The sequence below is a fragment of the Theropithecus gelada genome, chromosome 5 (assembly GCF_003255815.1).
Source record: "Theropithecus gelada isolate Dixy chromosome 5, Tgel_1.0, whole genome shotgun sequence".
Taxonomy (NCBI): domain Eukaryota; kingdom Metazoa; phylum Chordata; class Mammalia; order Primates; family Cercopithecidae; genus Theropithecus; species Theropithecus gelada.
Window position 1 is genome coordinate 155,765,723 of NC_037672.1, and position 27,171 is coordinate 155,792,893.

A 27,171-nucleotide genomic window follows, 5' to 3' on the forward strand; every position below is an offset into this window, starting at 1 on the left:
TGGGAATGGGCTTTTTCTCAGATGTCAAATCTTGGATTGGAGGTGGGTCCTGGCAGCACTGCATCCGAAGGTTTTGGAGAGGAGTCTGGCATCACAGGAGACAGAGTTGTGATTGATTAGAGATTTTGGCCACAGGGAAAACAGGTCTTGAGTACCAGATACTTGCCTTTGATGATCTAAATGATACTGTGCTATTTATTGATTCTTAAACTTGGTACTCTTCTGTAGGACCACTTAATACCTGGTATATCAGATTGGAAACAGTACAAATAGCAGCTTTAAAAAATTGAAGTAGTAGTCTCCCTTCCTTACATGTACCACATGGATTCATCATGCTTTCATACTTCTGTGGTCCTCCCTTCCAGTGTCTTAGAAAAAGTTCATCAGTATTGTGAAAGTAGCAGCGGTGGCAGCAGCAGCTCCAGTCAACAACCTATTGAACTGCATGTGGAATGTGGGAGTCTAGTCAGTGATTGCAGACACTTTTGTAAATGTGTAAACTTTGGATAACCTGAATTATTTTCTACGATACATGGATGAATTGTAGAAAGGAAATAGATAACTTGGCTATGTGTAGGGTTACAATACAGTGGATAATAAATTGTAATATGCATAGTATTTAATATTTAGGAGCAGGCACCCAGCATGATAATGAATAACAGTGTGAATACTTCTATAAGTGTATGATTCCATTTTAGGAAAGAGAAGATTGAGGAAAAAAGGGAGTCTGAATTGAGGGAGAGAACAGACTCTTAAGCATAAAAGATCTACACATACCTCCTCTTAGTTACTCTCTGAGTTGCTCTCATGTCTCAGAAGAGTGGTTGTGAGGATACCATTATGCTTTTTCCACTTACTGAAGAAATTGTAGAGCTCCTATTTAAACGTAAGGAAATTTGAAGTCATATAGAGACATCCCTCTTTAAATATAATAGTTGTGGTTTTGTTTTTCATTTCTACTTTACTATATTTTATCAGATTTTGAACTGTGGAATTAAGGCTTATTAGCCGAGTAACAGAGGAAATGGCATTTTCACTTTTAAAAAAATCTAAAAATCCTTTCTGTTAAGATATCATGTTGGTCTCACTGATTGGAGTAATCACAAGATATTAAAAGCCTCTATGGGAGCTTTTGCTGTAGTAAACGAGGGAAAGGGAGAAATGGAGTGTGAGTGTACAAGCAACATCCTGATCAGACTGTATGCATCTGATTATCTGACTATGAAAGAAGCACACTGCTTGTGACAGTTAGATTCATATCATAGTTTTCTTGTTTTGTTTTGTTTTTAGATGGAGTCTCGCTGTGTCGCTCAGGCTGGAGTACAGTGGCATGATCGTGGCTCACTGCAACCTCTGCCTCCTGAGTTCAAGCGATTCTCCTGCCTCAGCCTCCTGAATAACTGGGACTATAGGCATCCACCACCACACCTGGCTAATTTTTTTGTATTTTTTTTAGTAGAGATGAGGTTTCACCACATTGGTCAGGCTGGTCTCAAACTCCTGACCTCAAATGATCCGTCCACCTCAGCCTCCCAGAGTGCTGGGATTATAGGCGTGAGCCACTGCGCCTGGCCCATATCATAGTTTTAATGCAAATATTTAGTGTTATTAAACCAATTGGAAAGTATCTGTTGGACATCTAAAAGGGATAAAACCTGCATGAGGTACAAAAATGAATGTTAAGACCCAGACTAATATGCAAAGAATTTATAATCTAGTTAGGATCATAGAAGTATTATACACTTTTTTTTTTTTTTTTTTTTTTTTTTGGAGACAGGGTCTCTCTCTGTTGTCCAGGCTGGAGTGCATTGTTGTGGTTGTAGCTGACTGCAACCTTAAACTACTGAGCTAAGTGATCCTCTCACCTCAGCTTCCTGAGTAGCTGGGACTACAGGTGCATGCCACCACTCCTGGCTCATTTTCTAAGTTTTTGTAGAGATGAGGTCTTGCTATGTTGCCCAGGCTGGTCTTTAAATCCTGCTTCAAGTAGTCCTCTCGCCTTGACCTCTCAAAGCACTGCAATTACAGGCATGATCTACAAGTGTTTTTTATAGTGCTTGCATAAGTAATCTGTTAAAAAGAGAAAGTGACTTTAAAGGCAGTTTATGGGAAGAAAGAACTCATGATCAGTGGCTATGGCAGTTAAGTTTTAAGTTCAAAATGTGTTCCTCTTGGGAAAAAGAATTCATTTTCTTCTAATCTGGTTTTATCTTGATACTATCAATTTAGCATGTGCCGCAGAGAATTCAAGTTGTCGTACGTGTGTTGCAATTTTTATTTCTCAGGAGAAGGTGAATTTCAGCTATTTTTTGAGTTCATGTTGAAGGAATTTTAGGGATTATATATGTAAGAACGTCTGAAGGTAATTGAAGGCCCTGCCATGACATTAGTTTTTCTCACACTTGTGGAGTGAAATGTATGGATACCATATATTAAAAGTAATGGCAAAAACCGCAATTACTTTTACAGCAACCTAGTACAAAGGTACATTTACAAATTGCTGAAGCCCAAGGACCAGACAAGGGTTTATCAGATTTTAGGAATCCGTTAATGTTTTCTTCACCAAATTCCAGGACTGAAAAAGGAAAAGAATTGGGGCAATCCCTTGTAGTTTTGTGTGTAAAGATTTGACCTATATTCCAAGGATCTTGATTTTTATTTCTAATAAAAGAAAAATGTTTTCTTTGTGAACCCACAGAATCCTATTGATTCTGTAGCATTGTTCTCCTTTTTCAGATGAAGTATATTAGTGTCAGAAGTCAAAATTGAGCTCCTTTTATCCTCAGGTTGGGCTTTCTCATTTGAATATGCCTAGGAATTCAGTGCAAGAGTTCTGAGGGTTTATGGCTGCTCGTTATCATTACTTTTTTTTCTTGTATTAAAGCAAGGATACATCCCTAATCTGCGTCCCACCTCCCCTTGTCATCTATACATTAAGTCCTACGTTTAGCTGTTGTGGGTAACCATCCCTCACTTGCTGTGGGTAGAATTTTGCAAGATTGCAGAGTAAGACCTGTCAGCTGACACTGGCTCACATGAGAGCCATTAAGAGGGTGGTGTGGCCAATGTCAGAGCAACCTTGCAGCTGAAGGCAAGTCACTGCATTGCCCAGAGCCATATGAACAGGTCTTGTGACCAATTAATCGACTACTACATAATCTCCAGCTAGGGAGCACAGATGGAGTGAGTCAGTCCAAGCTGCTCAACCTGTTAAGTGTCTTGTCTTTGCTAACTGGAGTGTAAGCTTAGGAACAAAAGTAGGACTTGTCTATGTTTGTAATAGGATTGCAGACAGCGTGTTTTATGATGTGATAGATGGATCTGACTTCCTAAATTATTGGCAGGCTTAATTTATGTAACAGATGAATGCTCCACCTTTTTTTTTTTTTTTTAACCTGTGAAAGGGGAAATTAGTACACTGCTGCCAAGTAGCTTTTCTTACATACTGTAAAGGGAGTGAAATGATTGTTTAGAACTGCTGGTCATTACGGAATATTCCTCACGGAACAAAGGAACTTCAGGATTTGTCTCCAAGTCCATGTTGATGGTCAGGATACACCGGAAGAACATTAAACCGCTCAGGAGATGTGTGGCGGCACAGCGAAGACCACAAACCAGCCAGGGGACTGGCAAGACTCTGCCAGATGTGTGAGGGATGCCGTTCCTGGTGCTGGGAGGATTTACAGGGCGCTTTTATGCACAAAGATTAAAAAACACACCGGGGTAGACAGGAGCACTGACCACACGGAACTCGACAACAGGTTTGAAACTTTAGTCCTGTTTCAAAATCTCAGATAATTTTGTATTTAATTTACTGTGTACTATAAGGAGATAGAATTGTATTGATCTGAAAGTTGTTGTTTCTCGTAAGTGCTTCTAAGTAGGAGAAATGGGGTTATTGGTGGGTGTGCGGAGTCAAGTCCCTTCTCTTACAGAAAAGATGTAAGCCTGGGTATTTTTTAGTGACTATGGTGACTCCACTACCCATCTGTTTTCTTCTTTTCATTACCTCTACTGGAGCCAACTTACAAGAAATGTTTACATCTTTGTCCCTTGAAACTTGGATGAAACTGTTCACAGTAATTATCAGGAAAAAAAGGTGCAGTCCTGAAGTACCAGCACAGTTAGTAGACGGGGCTCAGGCCTGGGCATTCTCACTTCATAGTCTGCATGGTGACCAGGTGGTTGTGCTTTTCCAATTGGAAGCAGGGTGGTCAGAGAGACCCAGTCTTCCTCTGGAAGACCCTTTCCATGAGGAGGATGTTATGAACAGCAACTTTTAATAATGGAGCTTGTCTAAAAAGAATAGCATACTTGTAATATTCTTTTTGGTTTATTTCATCCACTTTGGAAGAATGTATTAATTTTGTTATTAGTGGTACTTAATTGAAACTCTATTTGCAAAGTATTTTATTGCATATCAATAAAAACAAAAAACTGTTTTGAGAATTACATTTGATTCCAAATTCTTCCATAGATAGATAGTAAGGAGAGCTAAAGGTTAATGATTAGTGTAAAAACGAGTTTGTAAGTTCATTTAACCTGGGCATGGTGGCTCAAACCTGTAATGCAAACACTTCGGGAAACTGAGGTGGGAGAATCACTTGAGCCTAGGAGTTCACGACCAGCCAGGGCAACATATCAAGATCCCATCTCTACAAAAAAAATTAAAAATAATTAGCAGGGCATGGGGGCATGCATCTGTGGTGCCAGCTACTTGGGAGGCTGAGGTGGGAGGATCACTTGAGCCCAGGAGTTACAGCCTGCAATGAATTGTGATTTTACCACTACACTCCAGCCTGGGCAACTGAGCAAGACCCTATCTCTTTAAAAATAATAATAATAAAATAAATTCACTTAAAACATTTTTTTCCTACAGAAATTTTCTCAAAATTAACATGTCTCATCAACTGTTTATCCCATAAGTATGTTTCTTAGTTTGGTTAAAAATAATCAGGATATAGTTTTTGTCATGTAAAAATCTTTGTCATTTTAAAATAGAAACTTAATAAAACAGGGCAACAGAGTGAGACCTCCATCTCTAAAAAAGAAAAAAGAAACTTAATAAAATGGGATGTAGTCCATCACAGTGTAAGCGCACAGTAGGCTGGAGAGTGAGAAAGAAGTGAGGAACTTATTTTACAAGTGTTAGGTCACATGCTCTTCATTCAGTTAAAGAGATCTGTTTGTAGAGGAGGAGGTAATGATATGGTACACTAGAAAAATACATTTGAGTGTTCAGAGAAGAATTTCACTTTTATACTATCTGTTTTTATCTGTTTCTTATCAAGAAAGGGCAGCTGAGTGATAGGAGAGAGTAACGGAGTGAGGAGTGACGCTCAAGTTTATCTGAATCTTGATCCCTAGCCCTGGGTCCTACCCAGGAGCCTCTAACCCTGGGCCAGTCTCCAGGCTTTTCTTAATCTCACTCTCAACTGCTAAACTATGTAATTGGCTGGGATTATTTTAAAAATTCTTTTTTCTTCTGAGATTCTTAGATGTAGTAGTAGGGCCTTCTGTATTCCCTATTTTTGTTATTCTATAGAATTCTAGATCCCCAGATAGTTATTTAGGATGAAAGGTGAGGAGTGAATGTCCACATAAGAAAATAATATGCAGGGCCAGTTTTTTAAAAACCTCTAACATTTTTGATATGAGCTGCTGCTTCTCACCTTCAAAGTGACGCCTTAAACTTTAACATTTTCATACCTGTTATCCTCTTTCCTTATTTTAACTTCCTTTAGATTTACTTCTGTAATGCTGAGAATTTTTTTTAGAACTTTGTACAATGATGACATATATTTGTCAATTAACTGGAATTCATCTCTAGTCAGATGATGTACTGTGGTAGACCTTACCCGCTTTCTATTCTCCTTACTACAATCTTGGAAACATTGCTTACTTGCAGTATTGTGCTTGGTTTCCAGAACTTCTTTAGGACTTGGGCCAACTTGAGGGTAGAAGCGAATTATTGACAGGCGCTTGCACTGAAGGACCTGGCTCCAGAGTGCTCATGAGTTATCTGTTTGTCCAAGTCATGTGGCAGTCAAGTAGGTAGGACTTCCAATCTCTTTTTGCTCTTTGATATCTTAACTCAGTCGTTCCAAGTGGCCTTCTTAGTTCAGCACACTGACAAGCAGGGTTTTTTTTTTTCTTCTTCTTCTTCTCATGATGTTCCAGTAACTGAAACGGTGAAGAGAAAGATTCCCCAATTACAATAGAATCATGTCGTATATGTGATGACGGCCACAGTGTAAAACAGACGGAAACAGTGCAGAAAGAAACATGTTGGTTGTCTCATTGTGGTTCATGTAGCATGACATATTTCAGGATAGGAGTTGTCCTCTGCATCTCCATTTCCATTCCCCCCAACCTCTATGAAGGCAGATGTTGGGGTTCAATTCATTTCACAAAATTGTAGCGTCAACAAAAAACTACTAAGTTTGATGAGAGGCGTCTTAAATGGCATGTCAGTAAAAATTCCTTGCTAAAACTCGCTTCAAATCTAGTGACTCTTTGCTGGGCACGGTGGCTTTCATGCCTGTAATCCCAGCACTTTGGGAGGCTGAGGTGGGCGGATCACTTGAGGTCAGAAGTTCGAGATCAGCCTGGCCCAACATGGTGAAACCCCATCTCTACTAAAAATACGAAAATTAGCCAGGTGTGGTAGCAGGCACCTGTAATCCCAGCTCCTTGAGATGCTGAAGCAGGAGAATCACTTGAACCTGAGATGCAGAGGTTGCAGTGAGCTGAGATCATACCACTGCACCCCAGCGTGGGCAACAGAGCAAGACTCCATCTCAAAAAAAAAAAAATCTAGTGACTCTTAAATATGATGCCAGGTATATGGTATCATCCTCATGTAATTGCTTCCAATCCTCTTTCTTAAAATATTGACTATAGCAAAGCCGCCAACAACTTTTGAGTTTTTCAAACTTTCCCGGCAAATTAGCAAACAAAATCCACAGGGCTGTTTAAATGAGAAATCTGGGACTTGCCAAACGTATCTGTGAATCATTGTTGCTCTGGTGGCAAGAGAAAACTTGCCATGTCTTTCAAGTATACCCCTTACACACTGAAAAGGAACTGAAACAGAGCACTTCAGAGTCAATTGTGCTTTACAGTTTCATATCTTGACATTTCATATCTTGACATTTGATTTCAGAAGAAATTCTCTGTACTGCTTTGGAATCACCAGGATGATTCTAAATGAGTATAGATATTCATCTTAGATACATTTGTAGATGAGATAGTTCTATTAAAAAAGGGAACTCCTTAGATTGTCTGTGGTAGTTACTTAACAAGAAAGTAAGTACAGAAACTTGAGTGCATTTTTTCCCTGGTGAGCTGCTTCACATAGATAAGCTCACCATGATTTTATGACTAGTCTTTATTTATAGCAGTTGGGATTACTGACTAGGAAATATAAAAATAGTTACAGATTTAGAGAGAGATATGCTAAGGCAACAGACCAAAGAATTCTGAAGAGTATAATAAAAGGTCATTAAAAGTAAGTGTAATGCAGGTTTGCAGGAGTGGAAAGAATGTTTCTCACTGCCTGTGGCTCCTGGAAACAGTGTGAAAACCGCTCTACCCTGATGCTACTTAATAGAAAATGTAGCAGTTGGACAGGTTGAATGAAGTGGGTAGAGAGAAAAAACAAACCCTAGTCAGCTGATGGTCTTGTGCTTTGTGACAAGCTTCATAGAGAGGTCGTAAATGGTTGGGTGTGACTCTGATGCGTTGTGTATTGCGGTCACACGTTCTTCTGGGCTTCCTGCATTCCTTCCCTTTTTACTGATTTTTATGTACCATGAGAATTTTTCTTTGACTAGTTAGAAGAGTTTATTTCTGCTGGCTGAGGGTAGAGATTTTGAGACGTAATTCCAGACTGATAAGAGTGAATGAATCAAGGAATGCAGTGTCATGTCTGATTTAGGGTTCAAGAACATTTGTCTTTTCCCTCTGAGGATACATCACTTACTAGGAATAAATCAGCAATCTTAATATAGGAGATTTTCTTAGAGGCTAACAACTGACATCAGCTTTTGTCTGGGTCATATTTGGATAAGCTTTGATGACATAACAGGGTAAAGCACTTGTTATTAGTCACCATAGCTAACTCTGTCCAGAATGACAGTGTTCCAGGCAGAAGATGAGGTTAATCCAGCTCTGGAGTCTTCTGAAGCCTTTTTTCCTCAAGTTCCGCTCAGCTCTGTGCTGAAGTGGAATGCTGGCTGAACTGGTACCCCCCACCATCCCTGGTTCTCCTGTTATGACTCCTGTGGTGAGTCAGGCTCTGGCTTAGCCTTATCCTTTTATTGTTATAGTAACAAAAGCCAAATAATTGCTGAACAGTGATGTAGCAAGCCCTGGTGGGAATTGGCGAGAGCAATAACTTGTGACCCATCTAAGATTATAACTGTCAAAAGTCACCAAAGAGAATCCAGCCTGTGGGTTATAAAAACACCAAGGTTCCTGGGAATTTTCTTCTCTTTTATGAGTTCCCAAGGGGATATTGAGGTATCAGGTGTACATCCATCCATCAGCCTTATGTCTTTAAGGGTTTAAGAAAGGTTTTTTAAAAAACTACTTTAGGTTTTTACAGAACCAATGTGAATGAAAATCCTTTTTTCTCACTATGCCATATCCTTTCACTTTCATGCCTCACCCTGTCCAAAGACAGAAAAAGGAACTTAGTTGACTTAAGCTATTTTTCCACTTACTAATTTTCAGCTCTAGCATATGAGAACCTAGACTTAATGCCAGATAAAATGGAAGGGCCTTTGACTTGGGGATCTCCTCTACCCTGATTTTATGATCTGAGGGTCTTCTCTGCCTTGAAATCACTGTCTTTGGGAACATCATATCATCTCTCTGTTTTTGTTTTCTAAATAATAATAATAGTAGAATGGAATGGTGTTTCCTGAGCCTCAACTTCAGATCCACTGAACCAAATTCCTGGCGGTAGAGCTTGTGAAGCTTTGTTGATGACATACGTACACACACACACACACACACACACACACAAAACTTCTGGGGTAATTCTAACGATGAGCCAAACAACTTGGGAACCAGTGGACAGGTAGTGTCTGACATCCCTTCCAGCTAACATTCTGATAATCTGTGAGTGATCCATGAGTCCTGAAGTTAGAGAAATTTAAAAGCTGGGCTTTGGGCAATCAAGGGAATCAGAAATAGCTCAGTGGTAATCTTTTTCCACGTGAGCGAACAAGCCACGTGGGTGTTTGAGGAAGTACATTTTCAACAGAGGGAACAGGAAGTACAGAGATCTTAAGGCAGGAACATGCCTGGTGTGCATCCTAAAAAGAAGAATATTGCCTTAGGGCAAAGATGATTTGGATTCAGAAAGGAAACGATCCTTCATGGGAATGTGAATGGGGTGGAGGTGTGCTGGTGGATGGTCTAGCAGCTGCACACTGTGATATGAGAGGGAGGCAGAGGTTGCTGCCCCTAATATCTTTCCCACTGGACCTTGCTTGATAGCTGAAACTCCTATTATTAAATTCTCATTGCTTTGTATTTAAGCATTGTTCTCTCTAGGCAGTAGCTAATACCTTACTGTGAACTATCTCAGGGGAACATTCCTCTCTGTCAGTAGGAGCAAGACCACATGTGACAGGTGGGTGCCTTCTGTGGAGCAGTGTGTGAGGACTGACCCTCCTTTTTCCAGCCAGGTGACTAGAACAAGGAGGAGACGGCCTGTAATTCTGCTGAACAGAGACAGACTTGATAGCCATATCTGAAGCTCGAGTTATGTGTCCTTGGTTCTCATCCTTACAGGGTGTTCTATAGCTGACCGTAACAGACAAAAGGGATCTTCAGAAAATAGTCCTGTCACAAATTTTTAAATGAGTGCTTATTCCTGAAAGTTTCTAAATTTTAAAAGTTCCTTTGATGACTGAAATTAAAATAATTTTTTGCTTTAAAAAAATTTTTAGAGCAATTTTAGGTTCACAGCAAAATTGAGCAGAAAGTACAGAATTCCCACGTACACCTTGCCCCCACAGTATCAGCATCCCACACCACAGTGATATATTTGTTACCATTGAGGAATCTATATTGACACATCTTTATCACCCAAAGTCCATAGTTTGCATTAGGGTTCATTCTTGGTGTTGTATATTCTATATGTTTTGACAAAAGTGTAATGACATGTATCCACTATTCGTACTAGATAGTTTCACTGCCCTAGAAATCCTCTGTGCCTTGCCCGTTCATCCCTCCCTCTCCTCTAGCCCCAGGCAACCACTTGTCTTTTTACGGTCTCCGTAGTTTTGCCTTTTCCAGAATGTCATTTGATTAGAATCATACAGTATGTACCCTGTTCAGATTGGCTTCTTTCACTTAGAAATATACATTCAAGGTCCCTTCATGTCTCTTCATAGCATGGTAGTTCATTTCCTTTTTAGCACTGAATAATATTCCATTGATTATCTCTTTGTGTACTGAAGGATGTCTTGGTTGCTTCTATGTTTTGGCAATTATGAATAAGGTTCCTCAACTCATTTGGATAAATAACAAGGAGTCCCATTGCTGGACTGTAAGGTAAGAGTATGTTTGGTTTTGTAAGAAACTGACGAACTCTTCCAAAACAACTCCACCACCAGCAATGGATGAGAGTTTCTGTTGCTCCACATCCCCACCAGCATTTGACATTGTTAAGTGTTCCAGTCTTTGGCCATTCTACTAGGCATGTAGTAGTATTTCTTGTTTAAATTTGTGTTTCTCTAATGACATACAACGTGGATCAACTTTTCATATGCTTATTTGCCATTTATATTATCTTTGGTGAGGTGTCTATTCAGGTCCTTTGCCCATTTTTTCATCAGTTGGTTTGATTTCTTACTGAGTTTTAAGTGTTCTTTATTTTGGATAAAACAGTTCTTTATCAGATATATTTTTTGTGAATATTTTATCTCAGTCTGTGGCTTGTCTTCCCATTCGCTTGAAGTGTCTTTATTAGAGCAGAAGTTTTTAATTTTAATGAAGTCCAGCTTCTCAATGATTTCTTTCATGGACCACGCCTTTGGTGTTGTATCTAAAAATCCTTTGCCATGCCCAAGATTGTCTATATTTTCTCCTGTGTTATCTTCTGTGAGTTTAGTAGTTTTGCTTTTTACACTCAGGCTTGTAAGCCATTTTGGGTTAATTTTGTGAAGGACGTAAGGTCTATGTCGAGATTGTTTTTTTTTTGTACCTGGATGTCCAGTTATTCCAGCACCATTTGTTGAAAAGACTGCCTTTGCTCCATTGTATTACTGTTGCTCTTTTGTCAAATATCGATTTATATTTATGTGGATTTTTTTCTGAAGTCTCTATTCTGTTCCATTGATCAGTTTCCCTATTGTTTTGTTAATGCCACACTTGCTCCTTCTCCTCCTCTTCTTCTTCTTCCTCCTCCTTCTCCTCCTTCTTTTAAGAGGTGGAGCCTCACTCTGCCCAAGCTGGAGTGCAGGTTTTTACACCTCAGAAGGACATGCAAAGGAAGGTCCTGGAAGGAAGAGAATGTTATCCTAACCTGTTTGCTACTGGTATCAAGGTGATAGTGCAGTCAAGTTGGATGAGCACAGAATTTGGAGTCAGGAGACTTTGATTTTAGTCCTGACTTAGCCACTTACTGAATATAACCTTGTTAAAGTCTCCTAACTTCCGTGTAAAACATTATATAATACAGACTCTCACAGGACATTTGAGAAGGTCAGCTCAGGTGAATTCTGTAAAAGTGTTTGGTAAACTCTAAAATATTAGGCAATTATTTGTGCATGTGCTGTGCAGTTCTTATCACCAGCCTTCCCCTGCCCACATTCAAACACCAGACCTTCTGGAATCGGTATCTCTAGGCTCTGCATGAATTATGCAGTAAAAAAGGCAGTTATTTAATATGACGGAAATCCATCTGATACACCACTAGAACAGCAATCACAAACTGAAAGACATAGATGGGTTTAATAAATGAGAAAAGGGATTGCTTTTTTAGAGAGAAACTTTCTCCTGTCTTTGGGGGAGGGAGGGGATGAACGGGGACAGGAAAATGTAGTGTACGAGTGTTGAGAAGAAAGCTCAATAAATGCCATTGTCTAGGCCAAACTACATATTTGAAAACTGAATCTGAATGCCTGGAATTCATTAAGGTGGTTTCGCTGTAGGAGTTCACCCACTGCCTCATGCTTCAGCTACCAAGAAGCCTCTTAAAGGAAACAGTAGTTAAGGGGTTTGTCTTAAAGTAATAATAGATTCTCTGGGTTAAAAAAAAAAAAAATAGGCTGTTCCTATTGTAGTCCTCATCTTTGTTGTTTGTTTTTACTTTTTCAAGAGACAGAACAGTCACATGGCTTAATATTCAAAAGGCACAAAATAGTGGTGCATGTTGAGAGCACAATCACAGTGTGCCTGGCTCTGTGTTAAGTGCTTTACATTTAGTCACCTAAACAGCACCTTATAAGTGGAGTTATATAGGAGATAATACTATTGTATTATCTCCATTTTGCAGATGAGGCTATTGAGGAACAAAGAGATTAGGTAACTCACCAAAGTTACATAGCTAAGAAGAGGCAGAGGGTAGGACCTGAGCCCAGGATGCCTGGGTCCAGTCTACACTCCTCACTATGCTGTTTTGATGGATGTGTATTACATAGTGCAGAGAAAGCCTTTCCATTTGCTCTGTAAAGAGTAGAATGAAGAGTCTTCTGCTTTCTTTTCCGTTAGTAAACCAGCTTTCTTTTTTTTTTTTTTTTTTTTTTTTTTTTCTCTTTTTTTTCCTGAGACCGAGTCTCGCTCTGTCGCCCAGGCTGGAGTGCAGTGGCGCGATCTTGGCTCACTGCAAGCTCCGCCTCCCGGGTTCATGCCATTCTCCTGCCTCAGCCTCCTGAGTAGCTGGGACTACAGGCGCCCACCACCACGCCTGGCTAGTTTTTTGTCTTTTTTTTGTAGAGATGGGGTTTCACCGTGTTAGCCAGGATGGTCTCGATCTCCTGACTTTGTGATCCACCTGCCTCGGCCTTCCAAAGTGCTGGGTTTACAGGTGTGAGCCACTGTGCCCGGCCCAGTAATCCAGCTTTCTACTCCAGAGTCAACTAGTATTACCAATTCATTGTATTTCTTCTAGAGATAGTGTATGCGTGTATAATAAAACCGAGAGTTCTCTACCCCCAATTTTTCCTTTTTCTAGGCTTATGGTAGCATTCTCTACACAATATTTTATACTTATTTTTGTTCCAGTCAAAAATGTTTTGGAGTTTATTATATACTTACCTAAGGAGCTTCCTTATTCTTTGCTGTGTCAGTGTAGCACTCCCTTGTATGGATATACCATAATTTATTTAATCATCCTGCTGACAGTTTGTTTCCAAACAGTACTGCAGTCATTACCTTTTTGTACATATCATTTTGTACCTGTGCAAATTAATCTGTAGGATTCATTCCTAGAAGTGAACTTGCTGGGTCACGAGTATATTGTTTGTTTGTTTGTTTGTTTGTTTAACCTCTTTTAGAGATAATATTTTACAACCTAAAATAGGTGACAATTGTCTATTTATTTTGGTTCTTTCGTTTTGCAAATGAGAAACCTTATACAGAGAATCATGCTTTTCACCTCTGGAAACTTCTTGGAAAATAGAAGTATTACCTTGTCTGAGTACAGTTTAATTAGATCTAGAAGTGATATATGAGGCAGTGTCTTGAGTATTTACTTTGAAACGTATTCATTTATCTATTATTAGTATATGATTTCCCTGGAAATGGGGGAGGGGAAAGATATGACATCTTGATGCAAGTTACCTTTTATAATTGCATAGCAATTATATATTTCAGTAATCCAGGAATATAATCATGTGTTGATGGCTTTGGTTATGCTGACAAGGGTATGAAAGAATTAACTTGGCCGGGCATGGTGGCTCATGCCTAGACTCCTGGCACTTTGGGAGGCCATGGTGGGCGGATCACTTGAAGTCAGGAATTCGAAACTAGCCTGGCCAACATGGTGAAACCCCGTCTCTACTAAAAATACAAAAAAATTAGCCGGGTGTGGTGGCAGGCACCTGTAATCTCAGCTACTTGGGAGGCTGAGGCAGGAGAATCACGTGAACCCGGGAGGTGGAGGTTGCAGTGAGCTGAGATCGCACCTCTGCACTCCAGCCTGGGCAACAGAGCAAGACTCTGTCTCAAAAAAAAAAAGAAAAAGAAAAAAAAAATAGCTCAGTGATTATTGAGTTAACATGTGCATGGAGAAGAACCATAAAGCTCTTTTTTTTTTTTTTTTTTTTTTGTCAGTTTGGCTATTTTAAGTATAAGTAGTTTCTAGTTTACAGATATCAGAAAAGAATAAATCATGCGCATTTAAGAATTAAGGGAACCATTTTGGGGAAAAATGGGCCATTTATAGAGATTCTGTAGGGGTTTTTTGTTTTGTTTTTGCAGAGTCAGAATCTCACTATGTTGCTCAAACTCCTGGATTCAAGCGATCCTCCTGCCTTGGCCTCCCAAAGTGTTGAGATTACAGGCATAAGCCACTGCACCTGACCTCTGTGGGTTTTTTAAGGAGAAAAAAGGAAGGAATTATTAACAACAGCAGCAACAACTCTGCAAGGGGCAGAGTCTTGACTGCCACAGTAACCTGCCCACTCAGTGTCCCTCTCACCTCAAAAGAACTTGTACTTTTCCCCTTTAGATTTTGTGAGCACCTTTTGAAAGTTCTGTTATTAGGGCTGTGTTGATATTAAGATGCTTATTGAAGTACAGATTATGTTTAGAAGGTTTAAGGGATACCATGTAGTAATAATGTAGGTTAATTCATTAAGATTGCTTTCCTTTTAGTACCTGACTGAGATAATCTATTCTAAATCACACTGTGCACATTTAATAGATAACTTGGGATTATAATGTGTTAGAATTGGAAGCACCAGACCTTTAGGTATAATTTTAGTCCCACCCCATTTCCCATTTTTCTTTTCTCTTTTTTCTTTTTTCAGACAGTGTCTCACTCTGTCGCCCAGGCTGGAGTACAGTGGTGTGATCTCAGCTCACTGCAACCTCTGCCTCCTGGGTTTAAGCAATTCTTGTGTCTTAGCCTCCCCAGTAGCTGGGATCACAGGCACCCACCACCTCGCCTGGCTAATTTTTATGTTTTTAATAGAGATGGAATTTCACCATGTTGGCCAGGCTGGTCTCAAACTCCTGGCCTCAAGTGATCCGCCTGCCTCTGCCTCCCAAAGTGCTAGGATTACAGGCGTGAGCCACCATGCCTGGCCCCACTCTATCCTTTTATAGAGGAGGAGACGCTGGATTAAGAGGTGAAGAGGTGACTGAGATGGGACTGTGGGATCCTGCCTCCAGCCTGGGCAATCTGACATCCAGTGGAGTGTTCCACTATTTTGTCTATGCTGTGGTGGCCCCAGGGCAGTGGAATGTGGGTAGTGGTGCTGTAAGTGCCACACACAAACTTGACCTGTTTTAGAGTTTTGCTTAATGTGATCCTGAACTCAGAAAGGAAGGAAGAAATTCTGTCTTTTCCTCTCTGTACTTTGTAGTTCCTTGTTCATAGCACCCAAACCTTAGGCTGTATTGTGACACACACAATAACGTTTTGTCACTGCCGTGTGAACACGTTATTTAAAGACATATGTGGTTTTAAACTGTGACCTTTGCTACCATTTACACATTATTTTGGTAGCAAGGAGGGGGAAAACAAGTTCAGAGCTACAACTAACCTACTTACACAGAAACTTTTGGCTGTCATTTTTGTTAGAGATCAGTTATATTCAGGAAAATGTGGGGAACCTGAAAGTTATTTATTCCAGTCTTTTGTCCTTTTCTCAGACATGGTAATCACTAAAGTGATCAACAGTCCTTTATCCTATAATTCCAAAATCCTAAAATTTCTGGAAAATCTTTTGGAATTAATCTGAACTGATGTGAGGCTGTTTATAGTCTCTATCTAATGCACTTAGCGTTTAAGTGTTCATAACTTGGGCTGGTGAAATATTAATTTATTTGTTTTGGGGGTTTGATTACATCTCAGCCCCTGGAGGAGGTATTATGTAATATGTAGTGCAGCATCTTTCCGATTTCAAAAAAAAAATTCTGAATTCTGAAACATCTAGCCCCAAGGCTCTCAGTTAAGGAATTGTGTATCTGAGTAGATCTTTGAATTATGCTTTACAGTTTTGAAAGTGCTTTCATAACTTACTCTCTGTTTTTCCCGACAGCCTTGTGAGGTAGATAAGACAGGTGCATTTTGGGAAAGCTCAGCGCTAGGGTTGGAGCGTTCCTAAAATCATCTGGGTTGAAGGCAGCAGAGCTAGAGTTAGAAGCCCTGTTTACCCTGGTGAATCCTAATCCATGTCCCAAGCATTATGTCCTCTGTGACCCATATCCATCCCACACCCAACTATGTGGACTTGACCTCTTTATCCTGTAGAGTCCCCCTAAGTCCTTATAGACATTTATCTTGGCACCTGTAACAGTATAGTTAACTTAATATTTGTATGTTGGCCTTTCCATTCCCAGTTATAAGCATATTGAGGTAAAGGCTGGATATAGTTAATTTCTGTTCCTGGTACCTCTCATGGTGCCTGTGTGAAGCCACACACTCAAAGGTGTGTGGAAGGAATGAACTCAGAAGTATGGTTTTATGTTGCAGTGCTCCTTCCATGCCTTTGCTGCTGATTAAACATATTTATTCTTTCATTCCACATTTTCCTTTACAAAAGGAATAAAGGATTTACATATTACCTACTTTCTTAAAGATGGAAGAATTGCAACCAACATGCAGTATAGCTCTGTGTTGGTAACGTAACAGTGGACTACATTTAATTGGAATTGTTTGTAAATTAATATTAATATCTTTAGGTTATCAATATATATTAAAGCTTCCGATAAGAACTTTAAGTGCTTTTCACTATACTCCTGATCACAGGATAGCAACTCAATGGTGATTTTTTATGCGGTTCCTCAGAAATTGCTCTAGGCAATTCACACAGCTAAGGCTGTATAAGTGCAAAACAGTGAAAGAAAGGAGAGCCAACACAGTCTTCCTGAGAGTACTAACATAGCAAAAGATAAATGAATTCCAAATCTGTTACTGCCATCTATTTACATAATTTTTTTCTTGAAATAAACAGCTTTTTACTGGGTGGGAAATAATGTGTATTTTGTGCTGACAGGGTGAACTCTCATTGCCATGTCAAGCTTAATTTTCCCTTTTTTTCCACCCCCAGTCTTCATTTAGTTTCAGGGTGTAGCCCTTTGGGTCTCCCCACTCTTCTTGAGCAAACCTTTTGAGAGATTTCTGCTTGTACTTAGAAACTGTTTTTTGAGACAGTAAGGAAATGGTGGAGGTTGGCAGAGAAAAAAGAATATAGAATAGGGTTGAAGAGTGGTTGGAAAATGTCATGTAGTGCGTTTCATAGGAGCAGGGTTATGGTTTGTTCACTGCTTTATCTCAGAATGCTTGCCAAGTAGTAGGCATGCAGGAATTGCTGGTTAAATGGATAGTATTTTTGCCAGTTTTTGTTGTCATCATTGTTGTTTGTTTTTGTTTTGTTTCATTTTACCTTTTCTTGGATGAAAGTTGCCTATCATTCCTGACTGTTTAAATATGTACCTTCTTGTATCATAAGACTGTTCTTTAAACTCTTTATGTAAACTTATTTTTGACTGTGTAGGGTGGCTTCCTCGTGTGAGACCAAGAGGCAAAACAGAGATCATGCTTTCTCGACATGGGGATACCCATGACCACTTCTTCTATGATTCCTGTAAAAGTTCAAGAGAAGAAACAACACCCACACTAGAACTGGTCTCAAAGGATATAGCAAATCACCCTGCAGCATGTTATACAACTATTGCTCTTTTCCTTATTGGCCTTTAATCCTCGAAACCCTGGATTTACAAGTCACTACCTCTGCATTTGCCCTGAAAATGGTCTTCTCAAACCACTTTAGTTGTCTTCCTAAAGCACAGGTCAGATCATGTCATTCTCTTTCTTGAAATCTTGGAATTGGCACACCACAGCTTGTAGAGCAACAGCTGCATTCCTTGGCATAACATTTAAAGCCCCTCACAAGTAGTCCTCAAGTGCCTTTCTAGCCTCATTTGCTGTGTGGTTCTTCTGCAGGAGACACATTCCAAGCACTCAGTGATATTGTCTTTTTGTGTTTGTGCTGTGCCCTAAGTCTGCAGTGACTTCCCTGTTCATTATTCCTTCTGTGTCTTTGTCCAGATTTTCTCCTTCTTAGGAGGACACCAGTCATTGGATTAGGGTGCCTACTAATTCAGTATGACCTCATCTTAACTTGATTTTATCTGCAGAGACCCTGTTTCCAAGCAAAGTCATATTCACAGGTATAGGAATTAGGACTTGAACATATCTTTTGGGGGGACACAATTTAAACTACAGTACATGGCTCTAGATATTTTAAAGAGAATTCTGTTTTCTGTGTTTCAGATCACTTGAACTCTAGTGCCTTTCATGTTTCAGGGAGGTAACTGAGACTTTGGTTCCTTGCTTTTCCACTCTTGATGAGTAGTTTCAGAAATAAGGCCTGGCTTCAAGTCTAACCAGGCAAATCCTGGCATCCTGGAATTTTAAAACTGAAAAGAGTCCATATAAGTCATTTTGCTTAAATTTTACAATAAGAAAAGGTAGACAAATCATCTTCTCTTACTGTGCCTGAAGGCATAAAGTGGACATAAATAATACCCTGATGCCAAGGACAGTGTTCATTCTTTATGTTCAGCAAAAACAGAGAAATGAAATAATTCAGATTAGAATAAGTTTCTCTGAAATGGTCAGCTATTTTAAGGCAAAAGCCCCAGGGCTTGTTTTCATACCCCTTTTGAATCATGCCCAGTGGCCCCAGTCATATGAAGAGATGTCCTCAGTAAAGCACCAGGAACTGTGGTCGGTGCTCTTGCAAGCTCCACAGTAACTGTTGGTTGAATGTAGGAGTGAATGTGAATATGAAGAGAATATGTGTGCCATGGAGCTACCAATAGCTCAAGTCCTGTGTATCAGGGATGGCAGGGAAAGGGGTTGGGAGTGTGCTGGGAATTTCCATAGATTATCTCTTTTAATCTTCACAACAGGACCTATAAGTACTCCTAGGGGAGACGTTCCCAAAACTATAAAACTGGTGGGAAGCAGAGCTGAGATTGGATCCCAAGCCCGTCTCATTCTGAAGCACTAGTGACCTTTGTCCTGCCTGCCTCTGTTTCCTTTACCAAATTATGCAACTGTTTTTTCCTCTACTAATATTAAAATGTGAGTGTCTCACTGTACTTTGGAAGGCTGAGGCGGGCAGATTGCCTGAGCTCAGGAGTTTGAGACCAGCCTGGGCAACGCGGTAAAACCCTGTCTCTACAAAAAATACAAAGAAATTAGCCAGGCATGGTGTGCATGCCTGTAGTCCCAGCTACTTTGGGGGCTGAGGTGGGAGAATTGCTTGAGCAGGAGACTGAGGCTGCGGTGAGCCGAGATGGTGCCACTGCACTCCAGCCTGGGCAACAGAGCAAAACGCTATTTCCAAAAACAAGAGATGTCAATGTCAAAATTATATTTATGTATTAAACCAAAAGTAGTATTCATATGGAAGAAGAACAGAGTTTTCCTCTTTTTTTTTTTTTGTTTTTTGTTTTTTTTTTTGAGATAGAGTCTCACTCTGTTGCCCAGGTTGCAATCTCAGCTCACAGCAGCCTCGACCTCCCGAGCTCAGGTGATTCTACCGGCTCAGCCTCCGTACTCCAGTAGCTGGGACTACAGGTGTGCACCACCATGCCCAGCTAACTTTTTGTATTTTTAGTAAATATGGGTTTCACCCTGTTGCCCAGGCTGGCCTCGAACTCCTGGGCTCAAGTGATCAGCCGGCCTCGGCCTCCCAAATTGCTGAGATTACAGACGTGAGCCATTGTGTCTGACCGTTTTGTTTTGTTTTGTTTTGTTTGTTTGTTTAAGAGATTGGATCTCACTCTGTCACCAAGACTGGAGTTGGAGTGCAGTGGTATGATCATGGCTTACTGAAGCCTTGAACTCCTGGGCTCGAATGATCCTCCCGCCTCAGCTTCCTGAGTAGCTGGGACTACAGGTGTATACCATCACAACCAACTAATTTTTAAAAAATTTTAAAGAGTCTGGGTCTTGCTATGTCATCCAGTCTTGTCTGGAATTCCCGGGCTCAAGAGATCTTTTTTGCTTCAGCAACCTAAGTAGCTGGGATTACAGGTACGACCCACTGTGTCTATCACTTGTGTCTTATAAAATACTTTTAAGGCATTTGGATCAAAAAATGAGACAATCTGAAATATATACTTTTCCCCTCTGTGTCTTTTTTTAAATTATTGAGTAAAAAAAATATTTTTAGACTCCTGGATCAGTACAATTGTCCATGATTTTTATTTCCATCTTTTTTTCATTGAAAAATAACATGAAACATTTAATGAGGTGTGATGATCATTATTAAATTTTATCTCTTCTAAAGTAGCTGTTTTCAGTTTGATATTTGAATACGTGTTATTCTTCAAAAATAAGGATTGAATGACTTGGTTATAAATTATAATGCTGTCTTGGCAAAATGTAATTATTAAGGCAAAATTGATTTAAAAGAAAATGAAAGTAAATTAAATCCAATTTTTTTTACTTTTAACAAAATGAACATATGTACTATGTTATAATAATATATAGCTTCAGAGCCTTTTTAATGACCTCATTTTATTTATTTATTTATTTAGAGATGGACTCTCTCTCTGTCACCCAGGCTGGAGCACAGTGGTGCGATCTCGGCTCACTGCAACCTCTGTCTCCTAGGTTCAAGCGATTCTCCTGCTTCAGCCTCCTGAATAGCTAGGATTGTGGGTGCCCACTAGTGCGCCTGGCTAATTTTTGTATTTTTAGTAGAGACGGGATTTCACCGTGTTGGCCGTGGTTGGCCAGGGTGATCTTGAACTTCTGACCTCCAGTGTTCCGCCTGCCTTGGCCTTAGGTAATTTTAAAGTTTAGTGGTCTGGGTCATAGTCATCAGACTGTGTTGGTTGTAAGTGACAGTGAACTAATTCCAGGAATAGTGCTTACTCAGGAACAGCTGGCTTCCGGTACTGCCAGGAATCTGTTTCATTCCATTGCTCACCTCTACTTTCCTCCACGCTGACTTTTGCTGACTTCATTTTCAGACAGGCCCTTACTTCATGATGGCAAAAATAGCCACCATGGGTTACCATTTACAAGCTGAACAACTGAGTTTTGGGGCTGGCTCACACAGCCAGCTTGGGTCATGTGGCCATGTCTCATTAGCCAGACCTGAAACATGGACTCCCTCTGGACTGCGAATAGAGGGAAAACGGTTTGAAAATAAACTTGCCATGTTGTTGTCAAGATTAGGAGGAAAGGATGCTGGGCATGATAGTTTAGGGCACAGCTTGTTGAAAGAAGGTACAACCAGAACTTTATATGTTTTGCTGCAGGGATTTAAGAAAACAAATCTGCTACCCAAAAAGAACATGTTCAGTATTAACTGCCTGAAAAAGGAGAAGACCAAAAATGCACAATTTGTGATTGAGTACCAGACACTGTATTAATTTTCTTTAAAAATCATAACACTAACAATCCTCTGAGGTAATTATTGCCATTTTGGAGCACTTACTGTGTGTCACTCCTTGTGTGAAGCACTTTACACATTTCATTTAATCCATAGGGCAGCTTTGTGAGGGCAGTCTTAATATTCTCATTGTACTGATGAAGAACTAGGAGGCCAGAGGCATTTGGATTTGAATCCAGATGTGTCTGATTTCATTTATGCCATCTCCTAGTTTTACAGTTTGCTTTTGTTAGTCTGCCTGTGTGTCCATCTATCCTCCTCTGTCCCATCAGAGCTCCCCCTCAGCTTCTCTAAGCAAGGCCCCCTTTCATCTCTGGCACCTTTCCAGTCCATTGGGAAACCGGCTCAACTCTGTCCTCTGAGTATGCCACCAGTGTCTGTCCCCGTTCCCCCACCTCCGCTGCTGGAGCTCTAGCCTTCATTATGAAGGGCCGGAACTCTTATTATGAGTTCTGTTTGGCCTTCCTGCTTCCAGTCTTCATCTCTTCCACCCCCATTTTCCTTAATAGCCAGATTGAACTTTCAAAAAGTGCAGACCTGATCTTATCAAGCGTCTGTTTTCCTTGGCTTCTCATGGAGGGAGAGCATGATCCTGGCCCCTGCCTGCCGTCCTTTCCACCTCATGGCACTCACTCTCTGGCCTCTTTTCTTTTTCCTTCTCCAGTGCGGCAGTCTTACACCTTACCACGTCCTTCTCTGCTCCTACAGTGCACTTCATTTGTTTTACTTCTTCAGGTCTGTGTTTACATGTCACTTCAAGTCCTTAGGGACTTCTCTGTCCCTCTCCCCTACCTCATCAATCTGGAAATCTGAAACTGTTTACTGCTCCTTTTTGTACTTTTCACAGTTTGTAGTGATACATTCAACTGTGATTATTTGCCTAATATTCCCCACTGAATCATGAACTCCATAAGGGTGGGGACCAGGTCTGTCTGGTTAATTAACTGCTGAGTCTCTAGCAGCAACCACAGTGCCTAGAATATCACCGACACTCAAATATGTGGTGACTGGACTGATGAGTTAAAAACTGAGTATGACCAAAGCGGTGCACTTTTAAATGATTACCTTTTCTATAGTTCTCTCACTCTCATTTATTAAGAATGAACCTGTGTTTTCCTTGGAGCAGTTTTATCCCAGTTGCTTTTGGTTTGCTTAGAAACATGCTTCCTTTCTTGCTGACTGTAATTGCTAGCAATTCTGATGTTCTACAGTGATGCACTTGGTTTTTGAAACTCCTGGATTAGAGCTAGCCATAATCGGGGAAGATAATAAATTTTAGGGTATGTAATGCCTCTCAATTTGACCTGAGTGTGGGTAAGGGAAAGAAGAGAAGGCTCTACCGACTTGCTCCAAATGGTTCCCTGCCCAATAACACAGAAGCTTTAACACTCCTTTAACTCGGATATGCTGTCCCCAGAACCCAGGCATCCAAATTTAGCCGTCTCTGCATGTCCTTGTGATTTCTGACTGCCATCTGTGTCCAAATTGACTTTGGAAGGAGAAGCTTTCTCTTCAGTGATTTATTATTTAAAGCAGTCTTCTCAGCCCTTATGAAAACAGGCAATTTTCATATGGCCCACTGGAATCCGCATACAAGGCTATCTGTCCCAGGCTCACTGGTGCCCCAGTTCTGAGGGGATCACTATCCCTGCAAGCTTGTGGCCTTTTGATGTGCGTGCAGGCATGGTGACTGGGAAGCTTATCTGTCTGTGATCATCTCACGTGCTGCAGATGACATAACTTCTTTCTCCCTTTTTAATCCACAGTTGGTCATGTTCGGAGTTTGACCTGAATGAGATTCGCCTGATAGTTTACCAGGACTGTGACAGGAGAGGCAGACAAGTCTTGTTTGACTCTAAAGCTGTTCAAAAGATTGAGGAGGTGACAGCTCAGGTATGAAATGCTGATTTGCTTTCTCCTTCTCTCTTGTGCTTTTAACCACCCCTCTGATCAATCATTTATTAATCTATGATCTTCTCTTTGAGTTATATTATACAGTGCCATTAATGGTTCAGAAGAAACATAAGCAAGCATTGAGTCCTTTAATCAAAGCCCTACCCCCAGCAGGTATGAGTATGCTCACTACTAAACACAAGTGAAACTGTCAGCAAGTAATCATGGCAGGAGCTAAGCAGTGTACTGTTAGTAGCACTAGAGGTAAATTTGCCGGTGAGTTGCAATCCAGTAAGATTTTGATGCCAAGTGAGTGCCCCAAATGTAATGGGAAAGCAGAACTCTAAAATTCATAAAATGATAAAAAGTGTTAGCGTGAAGATCATTCTGTCCAGTGTTTCTCATAGATAATAATAAGTAGCACTGGGTTAAACAAAATTAAACAGCTTTACTCACTTACGGGGCTTCCATATGCAAGCCTGCATGGTTATCTTCAAAAAGGATTGTTTTTCAAACCCTTCTGACCAGTGGAGCTTTTATTTATTTCCCTTTTTGTTTTGGTGGAGAGTTGGGTGTTGGTGGTGGTGGTGGTGGTAGTGGTGTAGGGTGGGTGACAAGGGATGGGTAGAGTGAGGACAGAGCAGCTCTTGATCCCTTGGAAGCAGCATGGGAATGGTAAATTAACATATTTAAGGTGAGAAGAGTCTGATCCTTTCTGGGTCTTTTTGGATATGAGACCAGGGTACTTGTAAATTCACTTTAGACCTTTCATTCTCTTTTCAGTATTTGTTCAGATGCCTACAAATTAAATAAATCCACTTGTATTCATTCTTTTTATGTTCAGTAAGTTGCTACCCATACTGACCAAATACTGGCAGTTTGTAGAATGTGCAGCTAAGTAAATGAACAGTTTATAACGCAGTCTTTGTCTCTTCAGGGCCAAGGGGTTGTTTTCCTGCTTTTGATAAGGATCATTTCTGCAGGAAGGAAGTGTTTGGTTAAACACAGTTTAGCTGGGTGGATTCCACAATATTTTAAAGTGGAGTTCTGCCAGGTGGCTAATCATTACAGTAGTTGTTGGGCTTGTTAGGTAGGGGAAGGGGGTGGGGGGGGGCGGGACCAAGAAATCTCTCAGGTGATTCACCGTAGGCTTTCCTGGTTAGATTTGTAACAGAAATTTAGATGAGCCAGCACTTGACCCTTTGGTGGACAGGAGATGGTTTACCTCTTAATTTCTTGAATTATTTCCCATTTCTCTGAAGGCTTCACATGGATGGTCTAGTTGAACACCTATCACTGGGGCTGCTCATAGTGGTGGCAGGTGGAGGAGAAAGGAAACACAAGTTTTCAAAAGGAACTGGAATCTTCAGTGAACTAGAGCAGTAGTAATGCTGGAATCTGGAAACATAGGCTTTCTTAGAAGCATTCATCTAACCAAAAAGGCATCTGAGGTTCAGGAGGTTTGTAGCTTGCCCAAGGCTACAAAAGAACCCAGTCGGTGCTCCATTCACTATACCAGGTGCTGTCTCCACTTATAGACTGTTCAGCATTATACTCCAGCCAAAGGGTCTAACAGTCTGAGGCAGGTGGCACTTTGTGTCACTTAGGCCCTCTGAGGGGCTGTGTTTCTGGCTTAAGTGATATTAAGTAGCAGCTGTATCTTTAGCGTGTTGAGGGAGTACTGGGTGCTCAGGAGTAATCAAGTACCACTTTGAATGCCATCATTGCTGTAGTGACAATTGTGGTCCAGCACATTTTGTGTTTTCCTTACATTCTTTTCCCATTTTCAGTCCCCACCGCCCCAGCCTCCCTTGGCAAGCACAAAACGTCATGAGTTTGTATCAAGCACATGACTGCAGGCATTTGCATTAGACCACCAGTGTGACTGTCACATTGGAGATTAGATAAGCTGCAATTGCATTCATGTTTTTTTCCAAGCAAAAGCTGCACAAGGAAAAAAAGAAAGGCAAAGAAGACTCAGAATAGAAACAACTTATCATAGAGGGTGCAGGAAGCTTCTGTAGGGAGTAATATGTTTGGGGGGAGATAAATATTAATAAAGGTTTATCCTTATACCTTTGTCACTGTGATAAAAATTAGTGGTGAACTCTATTTGGGGAATGTATAGTAGAGAATCCTCTGTTGTCCTTAACCTTTGAAGACCATATTTCCATCACGTGCTATGTAATTCACAGTAGCTCCTGTTTCAGGATTTTGGTTTCATCCCTTACAAATTCAGCCTCATGATTTTCCTTCCTGTTACCTTTAAAGGAGTACTAGAGGAGGTGTGTCATTAAAAACACAAGCGGGCCGGGTGCGGTGGCTCACGCCTGTAATCCCAGCACTTTGGGAGGCCAAGGCGGGCAGATCACGAGGTCAAGAGATCAAACCATCCTGGCCAACGTGGTGAAATCCCGTCTCTACTAAAAATACAAAAAAATTAGCTGGGCGTGATGGCACGTGCCTGTACTCCCCAGCTACTTGGAGGCTGAGGCAGGAGAATTGCTTGAACCTGGGAGGCAGGGGTTGCAGTGAGCCAAGATCACGCCACTGCACTCCAACCTGGCAACAGGGTGAGACTCCATCTCACAGACAAACAAACAAAAAACTCTACAAGCCAGTCTGCCCAACTTAATAGTTTTGTTTTATTAGTTCTATTTGCTTAGTAAAAGTTTAGATTTGAAGCCTCATCTTTCTCCTCATCAATTTAATGGATTATGACTCTACATAGTACTAAAAAGCTAATAACCAAAACTCTAATAACAAAAAGAGATCAATTATATGAATTGAAGTGTAAATAATAGTTAAATTATTAAAAGAAGATAAAGTCTTAATACATAACCTACCTCCTTTTGTCTAGAACCATTCTTCAGCATTCTGCCTTCCCAAACCATGTTTTTGTCATTACTGGGGGGGAAACAAAAAAACCTGCTGTTTTTTAATGCACCTTAGGCACCAGAATGCTTTTAAAAAGGAATTCCCAATGAAGAACTGTTGACGAACCTGATATACTTCGTAATATTTTACCTTGCCTGTCTCTCTTAACCTAGAAAACAGAGGATGTTCCTATTAAAATATCAGCCAAGTGCTGCCAGGGAAGCAGCAGTGTCAGCAGCGTGAGCAGCAGTAGCAGCAGCAGCATCTCTTTCCACAGTTCTTCTGGGGGATCTTCACACCATGCTAAGGAACAGCTTCCAAAGTACCAGGTACAACCATCCCTTCTGTGGGAATGGCCCCTGGGGTTAAAGTTATTTACTGTAATTTCTTCTCGGGAAATAATGCCGCTCGAGGGCTGTACTTCAGGAATATGAGGACAAGTATTCAACACAGTACTCTTAAATGTTTCACATCAATGTTGTTTTTGCTCTTTGGCTTTTATCTCCAATAAAAACTGTAATCAAGCAGAGGTGATACAGCCTACTATGTACTAGATGAGAAATATTGCCAGTCAGGTAAATTACCTTGCTTTGTTTCCTTTGCTGTCTGATCCAGAATAATAAACATGTACTCTCCAGTTTTGTTGTAAGAATTCCTAAGGATTCTGGGAATGTATATGGGCATCCTAAGAAAATAGAACATGCCAGTAAAAGGAAGAAAGACTTGTATGGGAACAGAAAGAAACACACTGTGTGTGTGTGTGTGTGTGTGTGTGTGTGTGTGTGTGTGTGTGTGT

At 40.5% G+C, this 27,171-nt stretch overlaps 1 protein-coding gene across 4 annotated transcripts in view; it reads left to right on the plus strand.

Moving 5' to 3' along the window:
* FNIP2 (folliculin interacting protein 2) overlaps nucleotides 1-27,171 on the plus strand; it is a 137,728-nt gene that overhangs the window by 35,225 nt on the left and 75,332 nt on the right. For 3 of the 4 annotated variants that reach the window (XM_025385074.1, XM_025385077.1, XM_025385078.1), the window contains exons 2-3: nucleotides 23,372-23,498; nucleotides 26,549-26,704. In XM_025385074.1, the coding sequence (XP_025240859.1) occupies nucleotides 23,372-23,498; nucleotides 26,549-26,704 (283 nt within the window). Of the gene's footprint in view, nucleotides 1-3,431; nucleotides 3,762-23,371; nucleotides 23,499-26,548; nucleotides 26,705-27,171 lie in introns of those variants that run through there. The other variant, XM_025385076.1, reaches the window with a different exon arrangement.